Here is a 20455-nt window from a genome sequence, read left to right on the forward strand (position 1 = left end):
GAGCGAAGAGGGCCGTGTCCCGGCGCGCTTCTAGTGGAGGTGCCGGCAGAGCTTGCGGCAGATGACAGGATTGTGCACGCGCCCTCTTATAAACAACCCCGATTTAAGTTGCAAGCATACCCTGAGTTAGGAGCAACGCCGGTTGAAGTAATATTTGTAACAGTGGTGCTGCTTGAGAAATAAGGAGTTACTATATTGCTACACCTTGTTGTTCCTGCTTCATCTACACCAAAAACCAGTGACGTGCGGTCACTAGAGGCAGGTGAGGCGGGGCCTCACCTGCCATCATGGAAAGAAAAAAAATGTAAAAAGAAAAAAATAAATTAATTGTTATATGTATCCAGCGATTATACTATAATGTTATTTTCCATTTAACTTCACCAGTTTTAGATTATTTTTATTCAAAATCGCTGAATTTTCACATTTGCCGTTCAAATACTGAGAAGAGACGGTGCGGTGATCAGCAGCCAGTTGAGGCACGTCACTCAATTGTGCCTCAAAATGGATTGCGAACTCGGCTAACTGCTGGCCTGCTGTGCAGTGAGACCGTATTGCTATATGAATTATATTATACATTTCCATAGTTTAGTTAGCTGAGGTATATAATGTACAGTGTATTTTGTCAACAACTGTATGTGTGTAACGTATTTCTTATGCTGAGCAATCATAAAACGGCTGCGAAGACGCACTGTGTGAGGCTCGCGTAACCCCGCCTCCTGGTGCCGGTTAACGCACCTCCGCCGCAGACTGCTCTGATGGGAGCGCCACACCAACCAAAGCCCACACTCAAACCCTCCACGAGCAAGACCGAATCCACCCAAAAAAAGTCACTTAACAAGAAGCCAAAAAGTGCAAAAACAACATTGCTCGCGCCGGAGGAGCGTGAACGACTGCAGGGACACACCATTAGGTACACCTGCAGACTGCAGCACGGATTTCATATTTAATTCATTCACAACTTCTCCAACACCAACACCACTGTTCCCGCACTTATAAGTAAAGGTAAGACCATAATACAGTTTTTTTTATTAAATGTGCTTTTTTGTGTGCTACAGTTTGTATGTGTAAAGTTAAAGTTAAGTTAAAGTAGCAATGATTGTCACACACACACTAGGTGTGGTGAAACTTGTCATCTGCATTTGACCCATCCTCTTGCTCACCCCCTGAGATGTGAGGGGAGCAGTGGGCAGCAGCGGCGCCGCGCCCGGTAATAATTGTTGGTGATTTAACCCCCAATTCCAAGTCTTGATGCTGAGTGCCCAGCAGGGAAGAATGCTGGTATGAGCTTTTAAACATAACCCGTTAACTGCTGCCAATCAAATGGTGAATAAGATACTCTTTAGGGTTCATATGTTTGTAAATCTGACTGGGATGAAGTCAGTGCCTCACCAGTCATGAACCTCACCGCACGTCACTGCCAAAAACAACTATAAGTTTTGAATAGACAGTTGGCGTTCGACACAATACTGGACTCCGACCACCGGAACAGAGAAAGTTAGTGCGAAGGAGCGGAAGCGGAAGACCAAATTAAAGATATGTCCTACCTGTCAGCAGCCGACATGGCGAGTCAGCCCCGCCATAGCATCATTTCGCGTCACACAAGCTGGCACGCAACCAAAAAATGTCCAAAACATAAACATTTATCCATAACAATATTGAGAAGCTGCAGATGCTATGTTTCATGTGTTTCAGTTTGTTCTGTCCTGTCCTGACTCTACAAAGTGGACTCTGGTACACATACTGTACATATCACTTAATGTCAACTCGGATCTCTCCGGTCTGTCACTCAAATATGTCCGTGTGGAACATAAACAACAACTTCCTCATTCTCATTCTCACACTAGGGCCAATGTAATACAACATTAACATATTATTTTATAAATATACTGTGATTGTTTGTTTGCAGTGCATGCTGTTGTAATGTTTTTCAAACAATATTTGTTGTCAAAAAGTTATTTTTTTTCTTTTTAAAAGGCATGTTACATGTTAATATGGTGGCGTTTTGGTGATCCAAGCATTGATTGAGTCGATTTTAATTCAAGCTAGTTCGTGGAATGCAATGTGCTGGTAAGTTCAGGCACCACTGTAGCAAGCTACGTGCGCAGCGGAAGTATACGTACAGTATCTACATTGAAGATGGTGACACTTTGGTTCTTTTTAGTCAACTTTGAGACTTACTACACCCATTAATTGAAATACATTTTTACACCAATTAGGCCACATTTGATCGTTTCCCACAGCAGGCACAGTAGTGTGCTGCAGCACAGTGGTTAGGAATCAATGGATTAGAGCAGTGGTTCTCAACCTTTTTTCAGTGATGTACCCCCTGTGAACATTTTTTTAATTCAAGTACCCCCTAATCAGAGCAAATGATTTTTTGGTTGAAAAAAAGAGATAAAGAAGTAAAATACAGCACTATGTCATCAGTTTCTGATTTATTAAATTGTATAACAGTGCAAAATATTGCTCATTTGTTGTGGTCTTTCTTGAACTATTTGGAAAAAAAGATATAAAGATAACTGAAAACTTGTTGAAAAATAAACAAGTGATTAAATTATGAATAAAGATTTCTACACATACAAGTAATCATCAACTTAAAGTGCCCTCTTTGGGGATTGTAATAGAGATCCATCTTAATACTAAACATTTCTTCACAAAAAAAGAAATCTTTTACATCAATATTTATGGAACATGTCCACAAAAAATTTAGCTGTCAACACGGAATATTGCATTGTTGCATTTCTTTTCACAGTTTTTTGACAGACATTTAAAAAAAATCTCACGTACCCCTTGGCTTACCTTCAAGTACCCCCAGGGGTACGCGTACCCCCATTTGAGAACCACTGGATTAGAGCAAGAACCCAATCCAAAATCAGAGCAAGAAACCTGTTGTTTGATATTGTTATTTCTTAATGGTACTAAACTATAAACCAAAAAGCTGCCGTCAGCGAAAACAAAACGCTGACAGCGAAGACGAGCAATAACGTGACTCAGCGCTGCTAAACAACACCAAGTGTCAAAACAAAAAAAACAGCAGGAAGTAATGTTTTTTTTTGTCCATCTGATTATCATATAGATTTATTTTTGTCTTTGACTAAAGCCCGGCTGAGTCAGGATCAGCGTCTTTTTATGGGAATTCTCCTCAAGTTTGGGAGGAGAAGCAATTAAAGCGACTTCAATATTCATGCTCACGCTTCATGTTGGCCTTCAGGTCCGCTTTTTTACTTCATTAGGTACACCTCATGCACACTCCAATGACATCCAACACACACACACACTGCCTTTCCAAAGATAATTATAAACAATATTTATTCAACAATACGTTTATTATCAGTATATGATCCACTATAGTGTATTGTTATCTGGCCTTGATGCTGGACTTTGAGCTGTGATGAGCTGTGTTTGTGTGTCTGTAGCTTTAAAGCTAATTTACTGTGTCTTAATTTTTTTTACATATACCGTATTTTCTGAACCATAGGGTGCGCCGGATTATAAGGCGCACTGCCGATGAGCGGATCTATTCAGGTCTTTTTTCATACAAAAGGCACACACATTAAAGGGGTCATTTTATGATTTCTTTCTAAATTGAAAAGACTTCCTTGTGGTCTACATAACATGTAATGGTGGTTCTTTGGTTAAAACGTTGCATAGGTGATGTTTTACAGATCATCTTCAAGCCGCTTTCTGACAGTCGCTTCAGGATGCAACGTTTTGTAGGCGGTCTTATTTACGTGGCTCACCTTCGACAGCGTCTTCTTGTCATCATCTTTGTTGTAGGGGTGTAGTGTGCAAGGACTTTCACCACACCTTGTGTGTGTGACAATCATTGGTACTTTAACTTTAACTTTACACATACAAACTGTAGCACACAAAAAAGCACATTTAATAAAAAAAAAACTTTATTATGGTCTTACCTTTACTTATAAATGAAGTCCATGCGCCGCTCCTTCTGAACAAAAGCATCGATAACTTGTTTATAGAAATCTTCCTTATCTTTCTTCAGATTTAAAAGTCTCTCTGTCTCGATGGAGATCTTCCTTTAATTATTACCTCCTGCTTCGATTGAAAGTCCAGTTTAGAAAACTGTTTTATTTTAGATAATCCTCCATGTTAAAAGTCCAGGCGAGAGGAAAAAATAAACGATCGCTAACTGTTGCTGCTTGTTGTCACTTATATTGCAGCCGAGTAGTCGCAAAAATGATCGCTGGGATCACTAGCGCCCTCTACCACCAGGAGGCGGGATTACTGCGAGCCTCACCCAGTGCGTCTTTGCAGCCGTTTTATGATTGCTCAGCACAAGAAATACGTTACACACATAGAGTTGTTGACAAAATACACTGTACATTATATACCTCAGCTAACTAAACTATGGAAATGTATAATATAATTCATATAGCAATACGGTCTCACTGCACAGCAGGCCAGTAGTTCGCCGAGTCATTGCGCAATCCACGGTGAGGCTCAACTGGCTGGTGATCACCGCAAGTCTCTTCTCAGTATTTGAATGGCAAATGTGAAAATTCAGCGATTTTGAATAAAAATGATCTAAAACTGGTGAAGTTAAATGGAATATAACTTTATAGTATAATCACTGGATACATATAACAATTTAATTTTTTTTCTTTTTACTTTTTTTTTCTTTCCGTGTTGGCACGTGAGGCCCCGCCTCACCTGCCTCCCCTGACTGCACGTCACTGACACACACCATTGTAATACTTGTATCTCTGACTACGGTAGCCGTAATGGGCCAACAACCCATCAAGAGGTGCGGCTTCAAAGTCATGCTAAAACATTTTGACAGATTTTTGAGTGCTGTGTGTAACGTTCTGTATTTTCAATGGAACATTTAAAGTTTTGGTGTTGTTTACTGGCGTCTTATTGCAGTCTACATATACCTCTTATGTGTGACTACCATCTACTGGTCACACTTATCATTACACCATGTACCAAATAAAATTGCTTCAAGGTCGGTAAGCACAACCAGAATTGTTCCGTACATTAGGCGCACCGGGTTGTAAGGCGCACTGTCGATTTTTGAGAAAATTAAAAGGATTTTAAGTGCGCCTTATAGTCCGAAAAATACGGTACACTGTAACTCTGCACCTTACATTTCCTACTGCTTGCCCATTTCGGGGTTGCTGGGGGTGCTGGAGCCTATCCCAGCTGCACTCGGGCGGAAGGTGGGGTACACCCTGGACAAGTCGCCACCTCATCGCAGGGCCAACACAGATAGACAGACAACATTCACACTCACATTCACACACTAGGGCCAATTTAGTGTTGCCAATCAACCTATCCCAAGGTGCATGTCTGCACCTGTCCAACACAATAGATTCCATATTTTACATAAACAACATAACTTCTCCTCTAGATTATTATAGTAATGGTGTGTGTGTGTATGTTTTTGTCTTTTCCCAATACAAATAATAAACAAATATGTAGTTCTGTATACTGATTAGGGGAGCTGGAAAAATCGATTCGATGAATAGATGAATCGATTTCCAAGAGTCAATTCGTTAAAAAATACGTTTTTTACATGTATGCAGCCAAAAATAGCTAAATAATACACAACAACAATTACTTTGAATGGAGAATCGAATCGTCACCCCAAGAATCTGAATAATCTGGATACGATTTCTCAACCCTAATAATTACTGGTCTATTCGTCCATCTTGAACCTTATCGAATAATGAGATAATCTTATTGATCTCATATTGTGAATCACTACTTATACACAACTCTTTATTTATGAGATAATTATTTATTTATTTATTTGGTTATGTTACGGATTAAGCACAAGAAGCGCAGAAGTCAAAAACCTAATTACGTTTTTTACAGGTGTTTTAAAAAGCTGGTTTTAAAGGAATCAATGAGATAATTAGTGATCTAGTGCATGTTTGATTTACTAAGATCCAAATACCAGGCGCTAAACAGCATGTGCAAAAATTAAAATAGCGTGTACTATGAGTGGGCGTGTTGCATGTGATCTACTAAGACTGCGTGTGCAATTGAAAAGTGGTGCAAACCGGATTTGGCGTGCATTTGGGGCTTTTAACAAGGAGACAATACTTTTCTGCACATCCATGTTATCATGCTCCTACCTGTGTGCAATGTGTTGAACGAGCAGCACACATTTATAATCTGTCACACCTTTTCTGAATCGCAATCTAGACACAAATGCACACCGACACTTTGTGTGTGAGGTTGTGGATCGCATTACCAGCGCATTTGTGACTCAAGCAGCAGACACCAAAACGCATCAGTTTAATTTGTTTTAATCAGCCCCTTAAGTCCTCCAGCAGCTATAAAATTATAAAATGATGTTGCTGTATAGACGATATGTCTAATACTTTTTTTATTTCTGACCTTCCAAAATGGTACTTCGTCTGTAAAACGCGACCACTAATCCTGCAGCCGTGTGTGGAGCTGTCAGTTTGCACGTCCTTCTGACACGTGCTAAATAAAAAGCCAAATAGTGCTTGCAAACTGGTGATGAGTTTTGATGAATTACATTGCTTGTACTAGATGATTATATTGGTATTTTCTCCTCCTAGTATTGTGGGCATTTCGATGATTAGCATATATTTTGCATATTAATGAAGACAGAGACGCAAAATGTATTGCACCCCTTATTCTGCACAATTAACAGACACAATCCACTTTGCACACGTTGAGTAGATCAGCTTTGCGTGTGCTATCAGGTTTGCACGTGTTTTAGTACACGCAAACCTTTAGTAAATCAGGCTCCAAGTGTGTACGGGTGCAGCGACGTTGGGCAATGATGGGGCGCCCTCAGGGGTCTGAAGCTAACTGTGTTTTAAGATGTGCAGCAAAGCCTGTTTTTTTTAATAAAAAATGGTGAACGTATACTTGAAGCGGGCTCCTCGAGCGAGGGGCATGTCATATCTATAAGGAAAGTTTTTCCTTCATGCTGCAACTTCAAAAACAAATGTTTTTGGAGAGAGATGACGGATGTTTTTCTCATGTTTGGTGCTCATAAACAGCCATTAGGTGACACATATTACTGCCAGAACATTGTTAAAAAGTCACGTGGGTATGTAATGTAATGAGATGACGTGAATGAAGTGTCCAGTGAATGTTAAATTTTTATAGTTTCGAGGAAACGCTGCAAAAAGTGAGCCAACAGGGCGCCTCATAGCATAACTTCATTTTAATTCTCCCCTTTGCTTCATACAGACAATAAATCTACAACAGTACACAAGAGGACGGTTCAGTTCGTCATTGTATCGTCCGCAAAACAATATTAACCTTTGACTCGGGGTCACACACGGACCTCTTGGGTGAAGCTGAGGAGGAAAGGTTCATGCACGTCTTGTTGCAAAGTGCGTCCATGACAGTCTCTGTCCAGCTAAGTGTGCAGTGTGAGCGCGCCTCACATCGCCCAAGGGGGGCGGGGACACACACAATCACCGCATTCACAGCCTTTCGATGTCCCTGTATTTTTTCCTCAGGATGGACACCTGGTCCCGGAACAGCACCGGGTCCAGTCTCATCTGTGAGTGCAGTAGAGGCATGTAGCCCAGCCAGCGACTGAAGACGTTCATGCACGTCTGGCGTTGGGCAAAGTGGTCGGGGTCGGCCCAGCGGGACGCCTTGGAGCCCTTTGTTGGGACACAAACACACACAAAGAACGTCACATGCTGCATGAGTCCAAACAATCCATGCCTGATAATGACAATGTGCATGTTCCACTAGCGTCCTGTAGGTGGTGGTATGACACACAGAGGCGCAGCTTTTTTGTTTTAGCACAGATGGACCTGGGAGTCCCAACACTGTGACACAGGAAGTGACCTATGCATAGCTTTTTGGCATCATTTTCTTCATATGCACCAATTATGAGCAAGTTTTGACCTTGTGGAGTTATGACCTTTTACATTTTTGTGGCGACCGCCAGCTACCACATGGGTGTAAATGCTTCACAATTTGTCACCGTCATATGTGTTGTAGCAGTGACTTTGATGTCAGCTCATTTGGTCGAAGTTCCTAGAAGGAGTTTGTTAAATAACCATGTCTGACTTTGGCCTAAAAGGGCTGGTCCAAACCAAAAAGGGTGACTTCCCGTTTCTTTGCATACATGGGTTGTTATCTCTACAAACATTGGTGATATATATACAGTACCGGTATATAGCTATTGAATTAATTAAGATAATTATATATATATATATATATATAAGATAAATATATATATATATATATATATATATATATATATATACATATTGCATTAATTATGATAATTAATTACTCATATTTTTTAATTAATGGTAAATGGGTTATACTTGTATAGGGCTTTTCTACAAGCGCTTTGACACTATTTCCACATTCACCCATTCACACACACACACATTCATACACTTATTTTTTACAGTCACATTTTTTTTTCAGTTTCAAATTGTTCTTTTTACAGTTGAAATCTATTTTCTTCACAGTTCATGGCACTTGCCCTATGTTATATTCAGGCTAAAAGTCTGAATTTGAAAAAATAAGATTGAAAGGGCTTTGAGTAAATAACTTAATGTTCTGTCTTTAAAGAACATTGAACATATGAAAAAAGCTTTGTGTGTGTGTGTGTGTCAGGAAAGCCAATCACAGCCAAATTGTCTTCATCAACATATATATATATATATATATATATATATATATATATATATATATATATATATATATATATATATATATATATATATATATATAAATATATATACATACATATATATATATATATATATATATATATATATATATATATATATATATATATATATATATATATATATATATATATATATATATATATAATATTGCAGTGGCGGGCCATGTGTTTCTCACCTAGGCCTTCAGTGATGTCCTCTTATTCCGACTTCACCTCTCAAAATACCGTAATTTATGTCACCACATTGACACGGCTGGAGATACTATACAGAAACACAATTGCACGCTACTGAGCATTGGATCCCCTCAACAGTGTACAAAGGGTCTATTTTTCGGTGCGTTTAACATTCAATTGTCATGATATGTGGTCTAGATCATGTTTTGTGTAGTTATGTTCTGTTAGTTTTGGACTTCTTAGTTCCTGTGTGTGCATCTCCCTGAGTTTGTTTTGGTTGCCATGGTTGCTAATTATGTTCACCTGTCTCTGATTAGTGTTCGGCCGCTCACCTGCTACCCGAGCACTAATCAGAGGCATTATTTAAGCCTGACTTTGCCAGTCAGTCGGCCTGGCGTCATTGTTTGTTTCATGCAATGCCTCTGTTCTTTCTGCTCGTTCCATGCCTTGACAAGTGAGTTTTTGTTTGTTCCTGCTACTGTTAGTAAGTTTTTCTCATCCATAATTTATGCTAAGTTTTAGTTTAGCTTCGAGTGCGATCAGGCACGTTATTCTGTCGGCTTGCTTTCTGTTTTCTACTCCTTTGATTTCGTTAAGACTAAATCATGTTTTTACTTGCACGCCATGTCCGGAGTAGTCCGTCTGCATTTCTGGGAGAACGACCCTGCAGCAAGCTGCGATCCCCCCATCGTGACATCAATAAACCCGCTTCAGCAATTAAAACATATCTTACGTGGTACTGTCAAAATTAAAAGAATTGTATGAAACAAATGAAACATGAAAAAATAAAGAAATAACATTTTTTAACTCACAATGTGTAGCACCCATCCGACGCCGTATAAGTTAGTGGTACCGTCATAGTCGTTTGATTCGTGTGAAAGTGGCGGGCAAACATTTCACTGCTGGTGTTGTGCCAAAATGTGATTGCCTGCCAAAAATGTATTTCCTTCGCGGAAGCGCGCACCGCTCGCTAAACCTGCATTGCTTGGCTTTGTCCGTCCATAGCGGATTGATAGGTGTAGGACAAACATTTTATCTTTGTGGTTTTTGTACCGGTGAGTTTTACGTGGCTTTCTATGGCTCGTATGGTTCCGGTGCCACTACCTGTTTTCGCAACTTGTGATTCGAATCACAGTGTAAGGCCAACTAGAAGGCCTTACCGACAACAACTCGTGATCTGATTGGCTATCGCAATTGTCTATCAACTCTATGTGTCCGTTCACTTACAGTGTGTGGACGCCTGCATTGTTGATTCTGAAGGGCCCGGGCAGATTTGGTACAGCATGGCAACATAAGCTAGCTGAATTCTGATTGGATACAAACTAAAACTAAAAACAACAGCACTGGAAGGAGCATAATATGACATGAGGAGAATATAAATACTTTTAGATATTTAGGGAAAGTAAATAAAAAAAATACTTTTATCTTTAATTATGATCATGATTTGTGGTTATGTTAGGCCAGCAGAGAAGGCCTTGCTGGCCCTGACGGCACACCACTGAAATATTGTGGTATGATTTTTTTTCCCCATTTCGCCCAGCTCTACATGATTATTATTTTGTGATGATGAACAATGATATTTTAGATATTTGAACTTACAGCACTGTGATTGATGACTCGGTTTTATTTATTGTATATTATCTGAAGCAGAGGAAAAGCAGCAAGTTTAACATTCAATATTTATTGCTCAGAAAAGTGTTCATACTGTTTTTTTAATGCATTATTGTGAGCACTTTTTATGGACATGATGTTTTATTTTAGTAGGTAAAACAGACTGCATCTGTTCAAGTCTGTTTAAAGCAATACATTACTTCACAAAGCCCCTTTTCTTGAAATGCAGCATAGCAATCTTTCGATCTGAAATGATTTTAAATGAAAATACCTCAAGTTGAGGGATTTCTCAGAATTTTTAATTGAGACAAATAGATTATTATATTAACTAATCACAGCTCATAATAAATCAATATCTAATTGTTTAATTGCTTGAGAGCACTAATATGGATATTTTATTTTATTATATTTTATTATTTAATGATTGAAGGATGGAAAGGAGGGATGACTGAAGGAAGGAAGTAAAGGAAGGAAGAGGAAAGGAAGGGTCGGAGGGAAAATGAATGAATGAATAATTGATGGAAATAATGAATACATTAATGAAAGAAAGATGAGAGAGGAAGAACAGACGTGAAAGAAAAAATGAACAGACAGAAAAATGAAGGAGGAGGTTTGCTGCTTACTCAATTAAGACATTAATCACTGAGGGCTTTCTGCTGCGTCATCATCCTGGCCGTGGTCAACACATCAATCACCATGTGACCACACACACACACACACACACACACACACACACACACACACACACACACACACACACACACACACACACACACACACACAGACACACACACTCACACAGTGAGTAAAATATTTATACAATTTAAATTTAATTTAAATTAAATTGATATTAATCCAAATTAAATGGGACATTCCATTGAATCAGTGGCGTTTGCTTGTTGTAACGCTTTAAAAAAACAAACATGGATTTCGGTCCTATTTGTTACTCGTAATCAGGAAAATACACATTTTGAACGACTCAACCCCAGAATGATATCATGATGTTTACATCCTCTTCACGTGAAGGTTTGTTGAAAAGCCAACATTTGCACTCAAGTAAGAGTACTGTTACTTTTACTTGAGATATATTAGTCTTAAGTAAAAAGAAGTCATCCAAATAATGACTTGAGCCAGAGTAAGTATTCAGTGAAAAGTACTGAGTAACTGGTGAGTAACTTCTCATTTATTCAGTAGCTATTTTTTAATGGTACCTGCACTGCAACTGTAGCTTTTGTTCTTGTGTGAGACAGAGAGACTCTACTAAAACATGCACCGCACTACAAAATATGGACATTTTACATTCACTTATGACCTTATAACAGAGCTAGTATTAGCATGTGCGCAGCAAAAACAAAAAACATCTACTACTTACTGCATCATGTTTTCTACAGTTGGAATTAGATTTCTTGTAGGCTGAAATGTGAACATTTCTACTGACACAGATGACAGTGCATGATATAAATGTTGTATTTCATGGTTTGTAAGTAAACATTGAAGAGTTGTGTTGTCTCTTCTGACGTTATGTCACTTTTTACAGTGTACAGTCGACCCTCGCAAAATCACGCTTCACCATTATTGTATTTTTTTATAAGCATGTTCTATAAATTTTGGTCCTAAATTAATAATTTTATGCATAAAATGGCCAAATAAAAATATAAATACTACAGTGAGTAAGTAAGTATGTACATTTTATTTATTTAGCACTTCTTACAGAGAGAGCTCACAAAATGCTTCACATGGTTAAAATACAAATAGTACAATCAAATATAAACCTATAGTGTGATGCAACAACAGAGACTCTGGTTATGGTGTTAGTTTATTGTGAACATGCATACAATCACAGTATGACACATCACATATTTTCAGTTTCTCATTACAGCATGTCCGAAAAGGAGTAGGAAGAAGCAGAATTTATTTAATCCTACCCTTTTTTGTTTCATAGCAATTTCTAGCAAATTTGCTTGTACATAATCTCTAACAAAACAGTCAATAAATACATATATTAATTTATTTAAACAGCTTTGGTCCCAGTATTGATCCTTGGGGTATGCCGTAAGATATATTTAGCAATGTAGACGTGTGTTTGCCTAGTGTGTTTGCCTAGCTTGTTGGTTGCTAACAAATTGCAAAATTAAAAGAACATTGCAAATAAAATAATAAATATGATGATAAATATAATTAATGTATCAAATAAATATACGAAAAAAATTAAATGATAATGTAATATTTCAGAAATATTACTGGAATGTGCGCTTAAACAAATGTGTTTTAACTGCCTTTTAAAAATGTCCACAGAAGGGGCGGCTCTCAGCCCATAAGGGACTGCCTTCCACTATTTATGGGCAACTGACTCAAAGGCTCTATCCCCTTTACTTTTTAATTTTGTACAAGGTACAAAAAGCAGAAGGCGGTCAGCTGACTGCAGTGACCTAAAAGGACACTGAAAAGACAACAGATTTACCAAGTACGCAGGCTCTTGACCCTGTAAGTACAGATAACATTTTGTGTTGTATTCTGAAATGAATAGGTAACCAGTGCAAGGGCGCTAAGACGGGTGTATTATGACTGCATTTATTACATCTTGACAAAAAGCTAGCGGCTGCGTTTTGAACTAATTTTAGGCAATACATTGACGTTTTGATGAGACAGGTAAAGAGTGAATTACAACAACAAGGAAACAAGAGCATGAACAATGATTTCTAGTTCTGAATAAGATACTATGGATCTGAGTTTGGAAATGTTTCTGAGGTGAAAAAAACCAGGAGCGGGTTATACTTTTGATGTGCATGGCGTGGCTAAAAATGACCCCCAAATTTCTCAGACTGGGGCGCACATTTGCACCAAGGGACCCTAAACAGCTAGCTACTTTTGAAGTTGCAGTGTCAGGGACAATAATTAACACCTTTGTTTTGGCAGCATTCAGCTGAAGAGCATTACTAGCCATCCAGTCTTTAACTTAAGTCAGACAATCATTTAGCGTATTCATTTAAAGTGTCCTATCAGGGTTTAATGAGAAATATAACTGAAGGTCATCTGCGTACTTGTGGTATAAGATACCTTCAAAATTCCTAATTGTCACAGAATGTAGGTGGTGACGAACCCCAAGATGCAGAGAAGGCAGGCTTGGTAAAAGAAAACATGGTTTAATGTCCAAAAGTAAAAATAAAGAAAAGACACAAACCAGGAACTAGGAGCCAAACTGGAAAATGGGAAACAGGATCCAGCAAACAGGAACTAGGAAAAAAAAACAGCACGCTGCTAACAGCTACAGGATTCAGGTATAAACGACAAAACAGGTAGAAGCTACAACGACAATAATCCAGCGCAGAGTGTAGGACAAAGCAGGTCTAAATAGCAGCTGGCTGATTGACACCAGGTGTGGCCCGGTGTCAATCAGCCACAGCTGAGGGGAAAAAGCACTCAGCAATCAGGAAATAACCAAAATAAGAGTGCTGACAGGAACTAAAGACATGAAACAAAGACAAACGCAGAGGAAAAACTAAGACATAGCCAGACTGTCAGGGACATGCCTGACACTAATGACATCCCTGGGTAGAAGTATGTTTGGCTAAAAGAGATAGACCCTAAAACTGAACCCTGGGGCACGAGAGGGGGACAGACTCAGACTTTTGAGGGCCAAAAGCCACAGAGAAAAACCTGCCCCATATGGTTTGAACCATTAGAGGGTTGTACCTGAAAAGCTCACACAGTCCTTCAGCCAGTCTACAAGGATGAGATGATCAACAGTGTCAAAGGCTGCACTGAGACTAAGCAGAAGCAGTATCGTACATTTACCTGCATCACAGGACCAGTATCGTACATTTACCAGCATCACAGGACCAGTATTGTACATTTACCAGCATCAGAGGCCATCATAATGTCTTTGGAAAACCTTAGAAGAGCGGTGTCTGTGCAATGTAACTGACGATACCTGGACTGAATTGTATCAAAGATATATTGTTTGTTTAAAGCAGAGAATAACTGGTTTACTACAACTTTGGACACAAACGGGCAGCTTGGAGATGGGCTGACAATTGCTAAGAACAGAAGAGGCTGAGCAACCGCCTGCTTGAAGTGGGATGGGACACAACCAGAAACCCATAAGCAATTAAGTGTGAAGGGCAGCAATGGTCCAAAAGCGCTAAAAACATTGTTGACCAAAGTTGTGGGCAGTATGTCTAAAGGACTAGAAGAAATCTTCATTGGATGCACAAAATCTGCTAAGTCTTATGAGGAAACATGTGAGAAATTATCAAAAAATTGCTGTTGTTGAGGTGGAGTAGACAGGAAAAAGATGGACGGTAGTATAATATTGGCAACTTTGTTTACAAAAACATCAAAAACTTACTGCAGTCCTTATCAGAGGACACAAAACGACCGTTGGATTTATGCTATAGGATGTGACAATATTAGCAAAATAGGAGGTTCTGGCCACCTTAACCATGGAATACAATTCAACTAACAGTTGTTTTTAGATGGAGACATAGACAAGAAGTTTTGTGGACTTCCGCAAGCGTTTAGCTCTCCGCCATGAAAGCAACACTTATTGTTGTTTAACCAGGGAGTGGGATACACAGCTGGCATTTTACGAGGCTTTAAAAGAGCAATCTCATCAAGAATGGCAGAGCAGTGGTATTTGAAAACTAAAACTTGAGTATCAACGTCAACATCAATGTTGTCAGGCTGCACAACACTGTTAAATGCAGTAAAGAATCTCTCTGCAGAGAGGTTATTGAAAATACGGGAGAGTTTTATAAACTTACTTGTTGAACAATCAAAAATGCCAGACAAGTTAGAAATAATGCACTTATGATCAGTGAGGGGCAGATCTCCCAAAATGATACAATCAATGTCTAATCCCAGTGTAAAAACAAGATCCAGTGTATTTCCCTTCGCTTGAAATGCTCAACAAAAATGAAAAGAGAGATTAATAAAATGATTAGCAAGACAGTTATGGTGTCTTTTGCAGACACATTCAAATCACTCAACATTAAAATTCCCTCAAATTTGGTAATAGAAGCTAAAAATTCACTAAAATCTGCCAGAAAAGAGCCATACCAGGAGGGCGATACATTCAAATACGATAAAAAGGATTATGGTGACCAACATTGGAAATTATAAGTTTAAAAGATGAGGAAGTTCCACAGTTCACTTTTCACAAGGGAACACTGTCTTTAAGGCAAGGCCACTACCACGGCTGGTCGTCCTTGGTGCAGGGACGGCGTGGCGCAGTGGAAGAATGGCCGTGCGCGACCCGAGGGTCCCTGGTTCAATCCCCACCTAGTACCAGCCTCGTCACGTCCGTTGTGTCCTGAGCAAGACACTTCACCCTTGCTCCTGATGGGTGCTGGTTAGCGCCTTGCATGGCAGCTCCCTCCATCAGTGTGTGAATGTGTGTGTGAATGGGTAAATGTGGAAGTAGTGTCAAAGCGCTTTGAGTACCTTGAAGGTAGAAAAGCGCTATACAAGTACAACCCATTTATCATTTATCATATGAAGGAACAGTCAGGTGGACATAATTTTTCCATGAACACATTCTCTTCCTCCCTTTGTCTAGTCTCAATGAAAAAGATTAAATCTAAATTCTTAGTGATGAAACAATTGTTGAAAATGAATAATGACTTACAATTGAGCGTTTGTCAAACAGTGAAGCTTGAAAGATAAATGAAAGCTATCCTGTGCTATCTACTAATAAAAGTTTCAATCAATCAATCAAAAACCAGCTATGCACACAGTAGATGCTTTTGCCAATGGCTGCAAGCACCAAAAGTTGTGGATAGTATAATTAGTATTGGCAACTAGATGAGACCAAACCAATCAGAGCACACTTTTCAGTATCATGGCCACTGATTGGCCCAGCCTCAGGGAGCATTACTTTTTTGGATTAAAGGCGTGCAAAGGTGACTAAAGAGTGTTATTTCATGTCCATAGGGCTCTCACAATTAAAAATATTTTTTTTGACAATTGTAAACGTTTTTTATGCTCTAGCTTTGGAAATATTTGGTTTACAATAATGAATCCTACTTGGCTAAAATTGATTTATCACGGTCATGTCCAGAACCCATACAAAACTTTAACAAGGACGACGGTAGTTTGAGTGTGGTCATATGACTGCCAGGCTCAGGTAATTGGTGAAACAGAGTCATGTGACAGTGGAATAAGTCTCTCTAACGAGCCAAATAAATATGTCTTTGACAGCTGTAATGAATAGTTTATCAATTAATATAATGCTAATGTAACTACATTAATAAATGAAACTCAATGTAACTGAGTAAAAGTAGCACTTCTTCTTCACAAAAATATTCAGGTAAAAGTAAATTGTATGTTGCATTAAAACTACTGCAACAAGTACAAAATATCCCAAAATTTACTTCAGTTCAGGTCAATTTATTCTGGACATGCATACCAGCTTACAATTGTGCACAAACTAAGGTTGAGGAAAGTTAAGTAACAGAGTAAATATAGCACCTTACTACTCACCTCTGATCGTGTTTCAAACTTGTACGTGTCATACCTTTCAAACAAGGTCATTTCTGTTGCATATGTTCAATCTGTTCTAAAGCTTTCTTAATTCTTTTTTTTTTTTTTTTTAAAGAAGAGCAATTTTTCATAATTGAGCCATTAGAATAAATTAGTAAGTGCGTCCTGGAAGATTAATGACGCTGTTGCTTTCCCAGACAGCTCTCATCATGCCAAGCAGCTCCCTCGTAAAACATCATGACAGGAAATGCTTGACATTATATCCTTTTTTTATTGTTTTTCTCGCCAAGTTTCTTCACCCTGCCTGTCCCGTGGGATGGCGATAATAATAACTATAACGGCCATCTTTAATGAAAGAGGTATTTCAGTTGAAGCTCCTCTCACCTGTGTCATCATGGTCTCCTTGTACTGCTTCTTCTGTGTCACCTTGATGGGCGCCTGCTTGGTCACCGCCGAAACCAGGAAGTTCATCAGGATGTCCTCGCAGTTGACCATGCGGTCCACCATAGTTAGTAGGCTGGTGGGGACGTAGTGGCTGAACAGGTAGTGGTAGTACCTACACAACACATGTTTCTTTTATTACAAAATAATGGAAAGTAACTCTTCCAATCCTGAAAAAGTGTCCAAAACATGCACCCCTTGTTGCCTGTGCTATCATTTGTTTTCATAACTTATGGTGGCGCTGTTATTAAACATCATAGGTAGTTTGACTTGAAATTTCTCACTCAGCTCTACAAAAAAAAAAGGTAACACTTTAGTATGGGGAACATATTCACCATTAATTAGTTGCTTATTAAAGTAACAAAGACTTAATTTAGAGTTATTTGGACACTAAGGGAACATATTAAAGTTAAAGTTAAAGTTAAAGTACCAATGATTGTCACACACACACTAGGTGTGGCGAAATTATTCTCTGCATTTGACCCATCACCCTTGATCACCCCCTGGGAGGTGAGGGGAGCAGTGGGCAGCAGCGGTGGCCGCGCCCGGGAATCATTTTTGGTGATTTAACCCCCAATTCCAACCCTTGATACTGAGTGCCAAGCAGGGAGGTAATGGGTCCCATTTTTATAGTCTTTGGTATGACTCGGCCGGGGTTTGAACCCACAACCTACCGATCTCAGGGCGGACACTCTAACCACTAGGCCACTGAAGGGTTAGGGTTACTAAAAAGCAATAATTCTGAGGTTATTGAGGGAAGACTCTTAGTTAATGGCTTCCTGGTTATATAATAAGGCCATGCAGAATAAGGCATTAATACATACTTAATAATGACTAATTAAGAGCCAATATGTTACTAAATTGCATGTTAATAAGCAACTCATTTATGGTGAATATGTGTTCCCCATACTAAAGTGTTACCAAAAAATAATAACTGTAGGGATTTTAGTCTAATCAACAAGAAATTTGGGACTGACGGAAATTTAAGCGATATTGTTTGAAAAATATGGCCACCATAAAGCAAAAACATATTTGACCTAGCAACTAATGGTCATTGATGTCTAGCGATAAGAAGTAAGCATCATAGGGAGGCTAATTTGTGTCTTTATTGCCTAAGCTATTTTTGACACAAAATGTATGTAACCTAAATTTTTTGGCATTTGAATTTTGTGAACACATTTTTTACATCTAATTATGCGTGTTTAAAATGTCAGTTTATTAAAATACAATGTTATAAAATTTGATTGATAAACATGTACTGTATAAAAAATTAGTGCAGAAATATTTGTTGTTTCAGAACTCAAGACCCACTAAATTAAAAGTAAAACAAGCAGTGGTGTCTCAGAAGCAGCCAATGAGGTGTCAAGTTTGCAGTCACATGACACGAGTCTTGCAAAGATAAAGTGGCATTTTATGCAGCTATGTAATAGAGCTTGAAAGTGTGACAGGAGAACACATTGCATTGTGGGTTTTCCTGGACTGTGAATCGTTTATTTACAGGGCTAAATGCAAGACTCTGCTTAAGTTGTGTTTTTATTCTTTAACAAGTTTAAAACATGGCGTGAACGTGTGACATCGTTAACTGCCACAATAGTGGTCATAATTACATCAGGGAAAACAAGGATTTGTTGAGATTTTTCTCATTTCCAGCGTGAAAGCAAAGCCAAAGGAAGTCAGTTTATGAAGCTAATAAAGAGACGGTGAGTAGCCTGAATAGCAGCCGTGAGACGATCAAACATGACTTTTAACGCCATCACCTGGTACATGTTGGTGTGTTCACGGCATTTTCACAATGGCAATTTTGAACCATAGCATGTTGTATTCTGTTTCACACACAACAATTAGTACGCTGTGAGTTAAGCCAGCTGCAGGCGACAAACAATGTTCAGTATTTTTTTTTAAAAACCAACACATTGTCTGTTTAATTTTGGTCTTGGTAAGCACACAAATGAATGAGTATTATTTTCGGAGCACCCTCATTCCATCTTGAACACACAAGAGATGACAGCCGTTGATTAAGCGCAATTTGAATAGAGTAACATACTTTGCATTCTGAAATTCTTCAAGGATACAAAACATTACTCAGTTGACGAGATATATACAAGTTTGGCTTCGACCACTGGACAGCTTTTTCAAATCTCTTGTCCATTGGATGTGCTCATATGGATCAATTCTACTAATTTACCTTACTTTTTCAAGGTTGCAGCCTTTGGAATAGGGTGCAATTTGTCTCGGTATGGTCCCTTTATTTCTTTTATTTTGTACGATCCATTTTAAATCCAGTGTGTTGCTCTCGCTCACATCACCGCAGGTACAGTACGGCCATGTTAACAAAACCCACGTCCAGCAAAAATGGCTACACGGCACCCACAATGCAATGCGAAATCACGTGCTCTTTCGAGCCCTATAGACCATGCAATCTGCTGTATGTGCTTGGATCACTTTTTAGGAGCACTTTAAACATGAGGAGGTTGCTGTGCATTAGGGAAAACAAATCCTAAAATACCGTAAAAAAGGATTAAGCTGATTACACGATAATACAAAAACTCACAATAATTACTGATAGAATGCTAAAAACGTTACGACAGAATACCTCAAAAAACTAAATGTAATTTTACAGCTTTTTTTTTTTTACTAAATACAACACCCAGTACATGAAAATAAAGAATGTGGGATTCATTATATTAACTATAAAAAAATAAAACACTGAATATTGAGAATAAATGAACGTCATTCCTCTTTACTTCTCTGATCAAGCAAAACATCAAAAATGCAACAAACACAGTGAAACATGAATGCAAAGAGAAGAACACACCCACATATTGGATGCAATACCACTTTTCTGTGGAATTCTGTTGTACAAATCTGCTTCTGTGTCTGACACTCGCATTTCTGGCGTGCTGCTTAGCAAAACCTGTGTCACGTGACTGCAATCTTGACACCTTGTTGGCTGCTTCTGAGACACCGTCGATTGTTTCCATCTTAACTTACCGGAAGTGTGTCTTGAGTTTTGAAGCAATGAATATTTCAGCACAACATTTTTTTTTGCATTGAACTTTTAAACTGAATTTTAAG

General features: G+C 38.7%; 1 protein-coding gene across 3 annotated transcripts in view; it reads right to left on the reverse strand.

The window, feature by feature from the left end:
* Positions 1-7153: 7153 nt before the first annotated feature.
* Positions 7154-20455, reverse strand: part of LOC133576500 (exostosin-1) — a 331236-nt gene continuing 317934 nt past the window's right edge. For all 3 annotated transcript variants that reach the window (XM_061929781.1, XM_061929780.1, XM_061929779.1), the window contains 2 exons: positions 17324-17495; positions 7154-7622 (listed from right to left, as the gene is read on the reverse strand). In XM_061929781.1, coding sequence (XP_061785765.1) covers positions 7437-7622; positions 17324-17495 — 358 coding nt within the window. In that variant the 3' untranslated portion in view covers positions 7154-7436. The remainder of the gene's footprint in view (positions 7623-17323; positions 17496-20455) is intronic.

Source organism: Nerophis lumbriciformis, linkage group LG34, assembly GCF_033978685.3.
Source record: "Nerophis lumbriciformis linkage group LG34, RoL_Nlum_v2.1, whole genome shotgun sequence".
Taxonomy (NCBI): Eukaryota; Metazoa; Chordata; class Actinopteri; order Syngnathiformes; family Syngnathidae; genus Nerophis; species Nerophis lumbriciformis.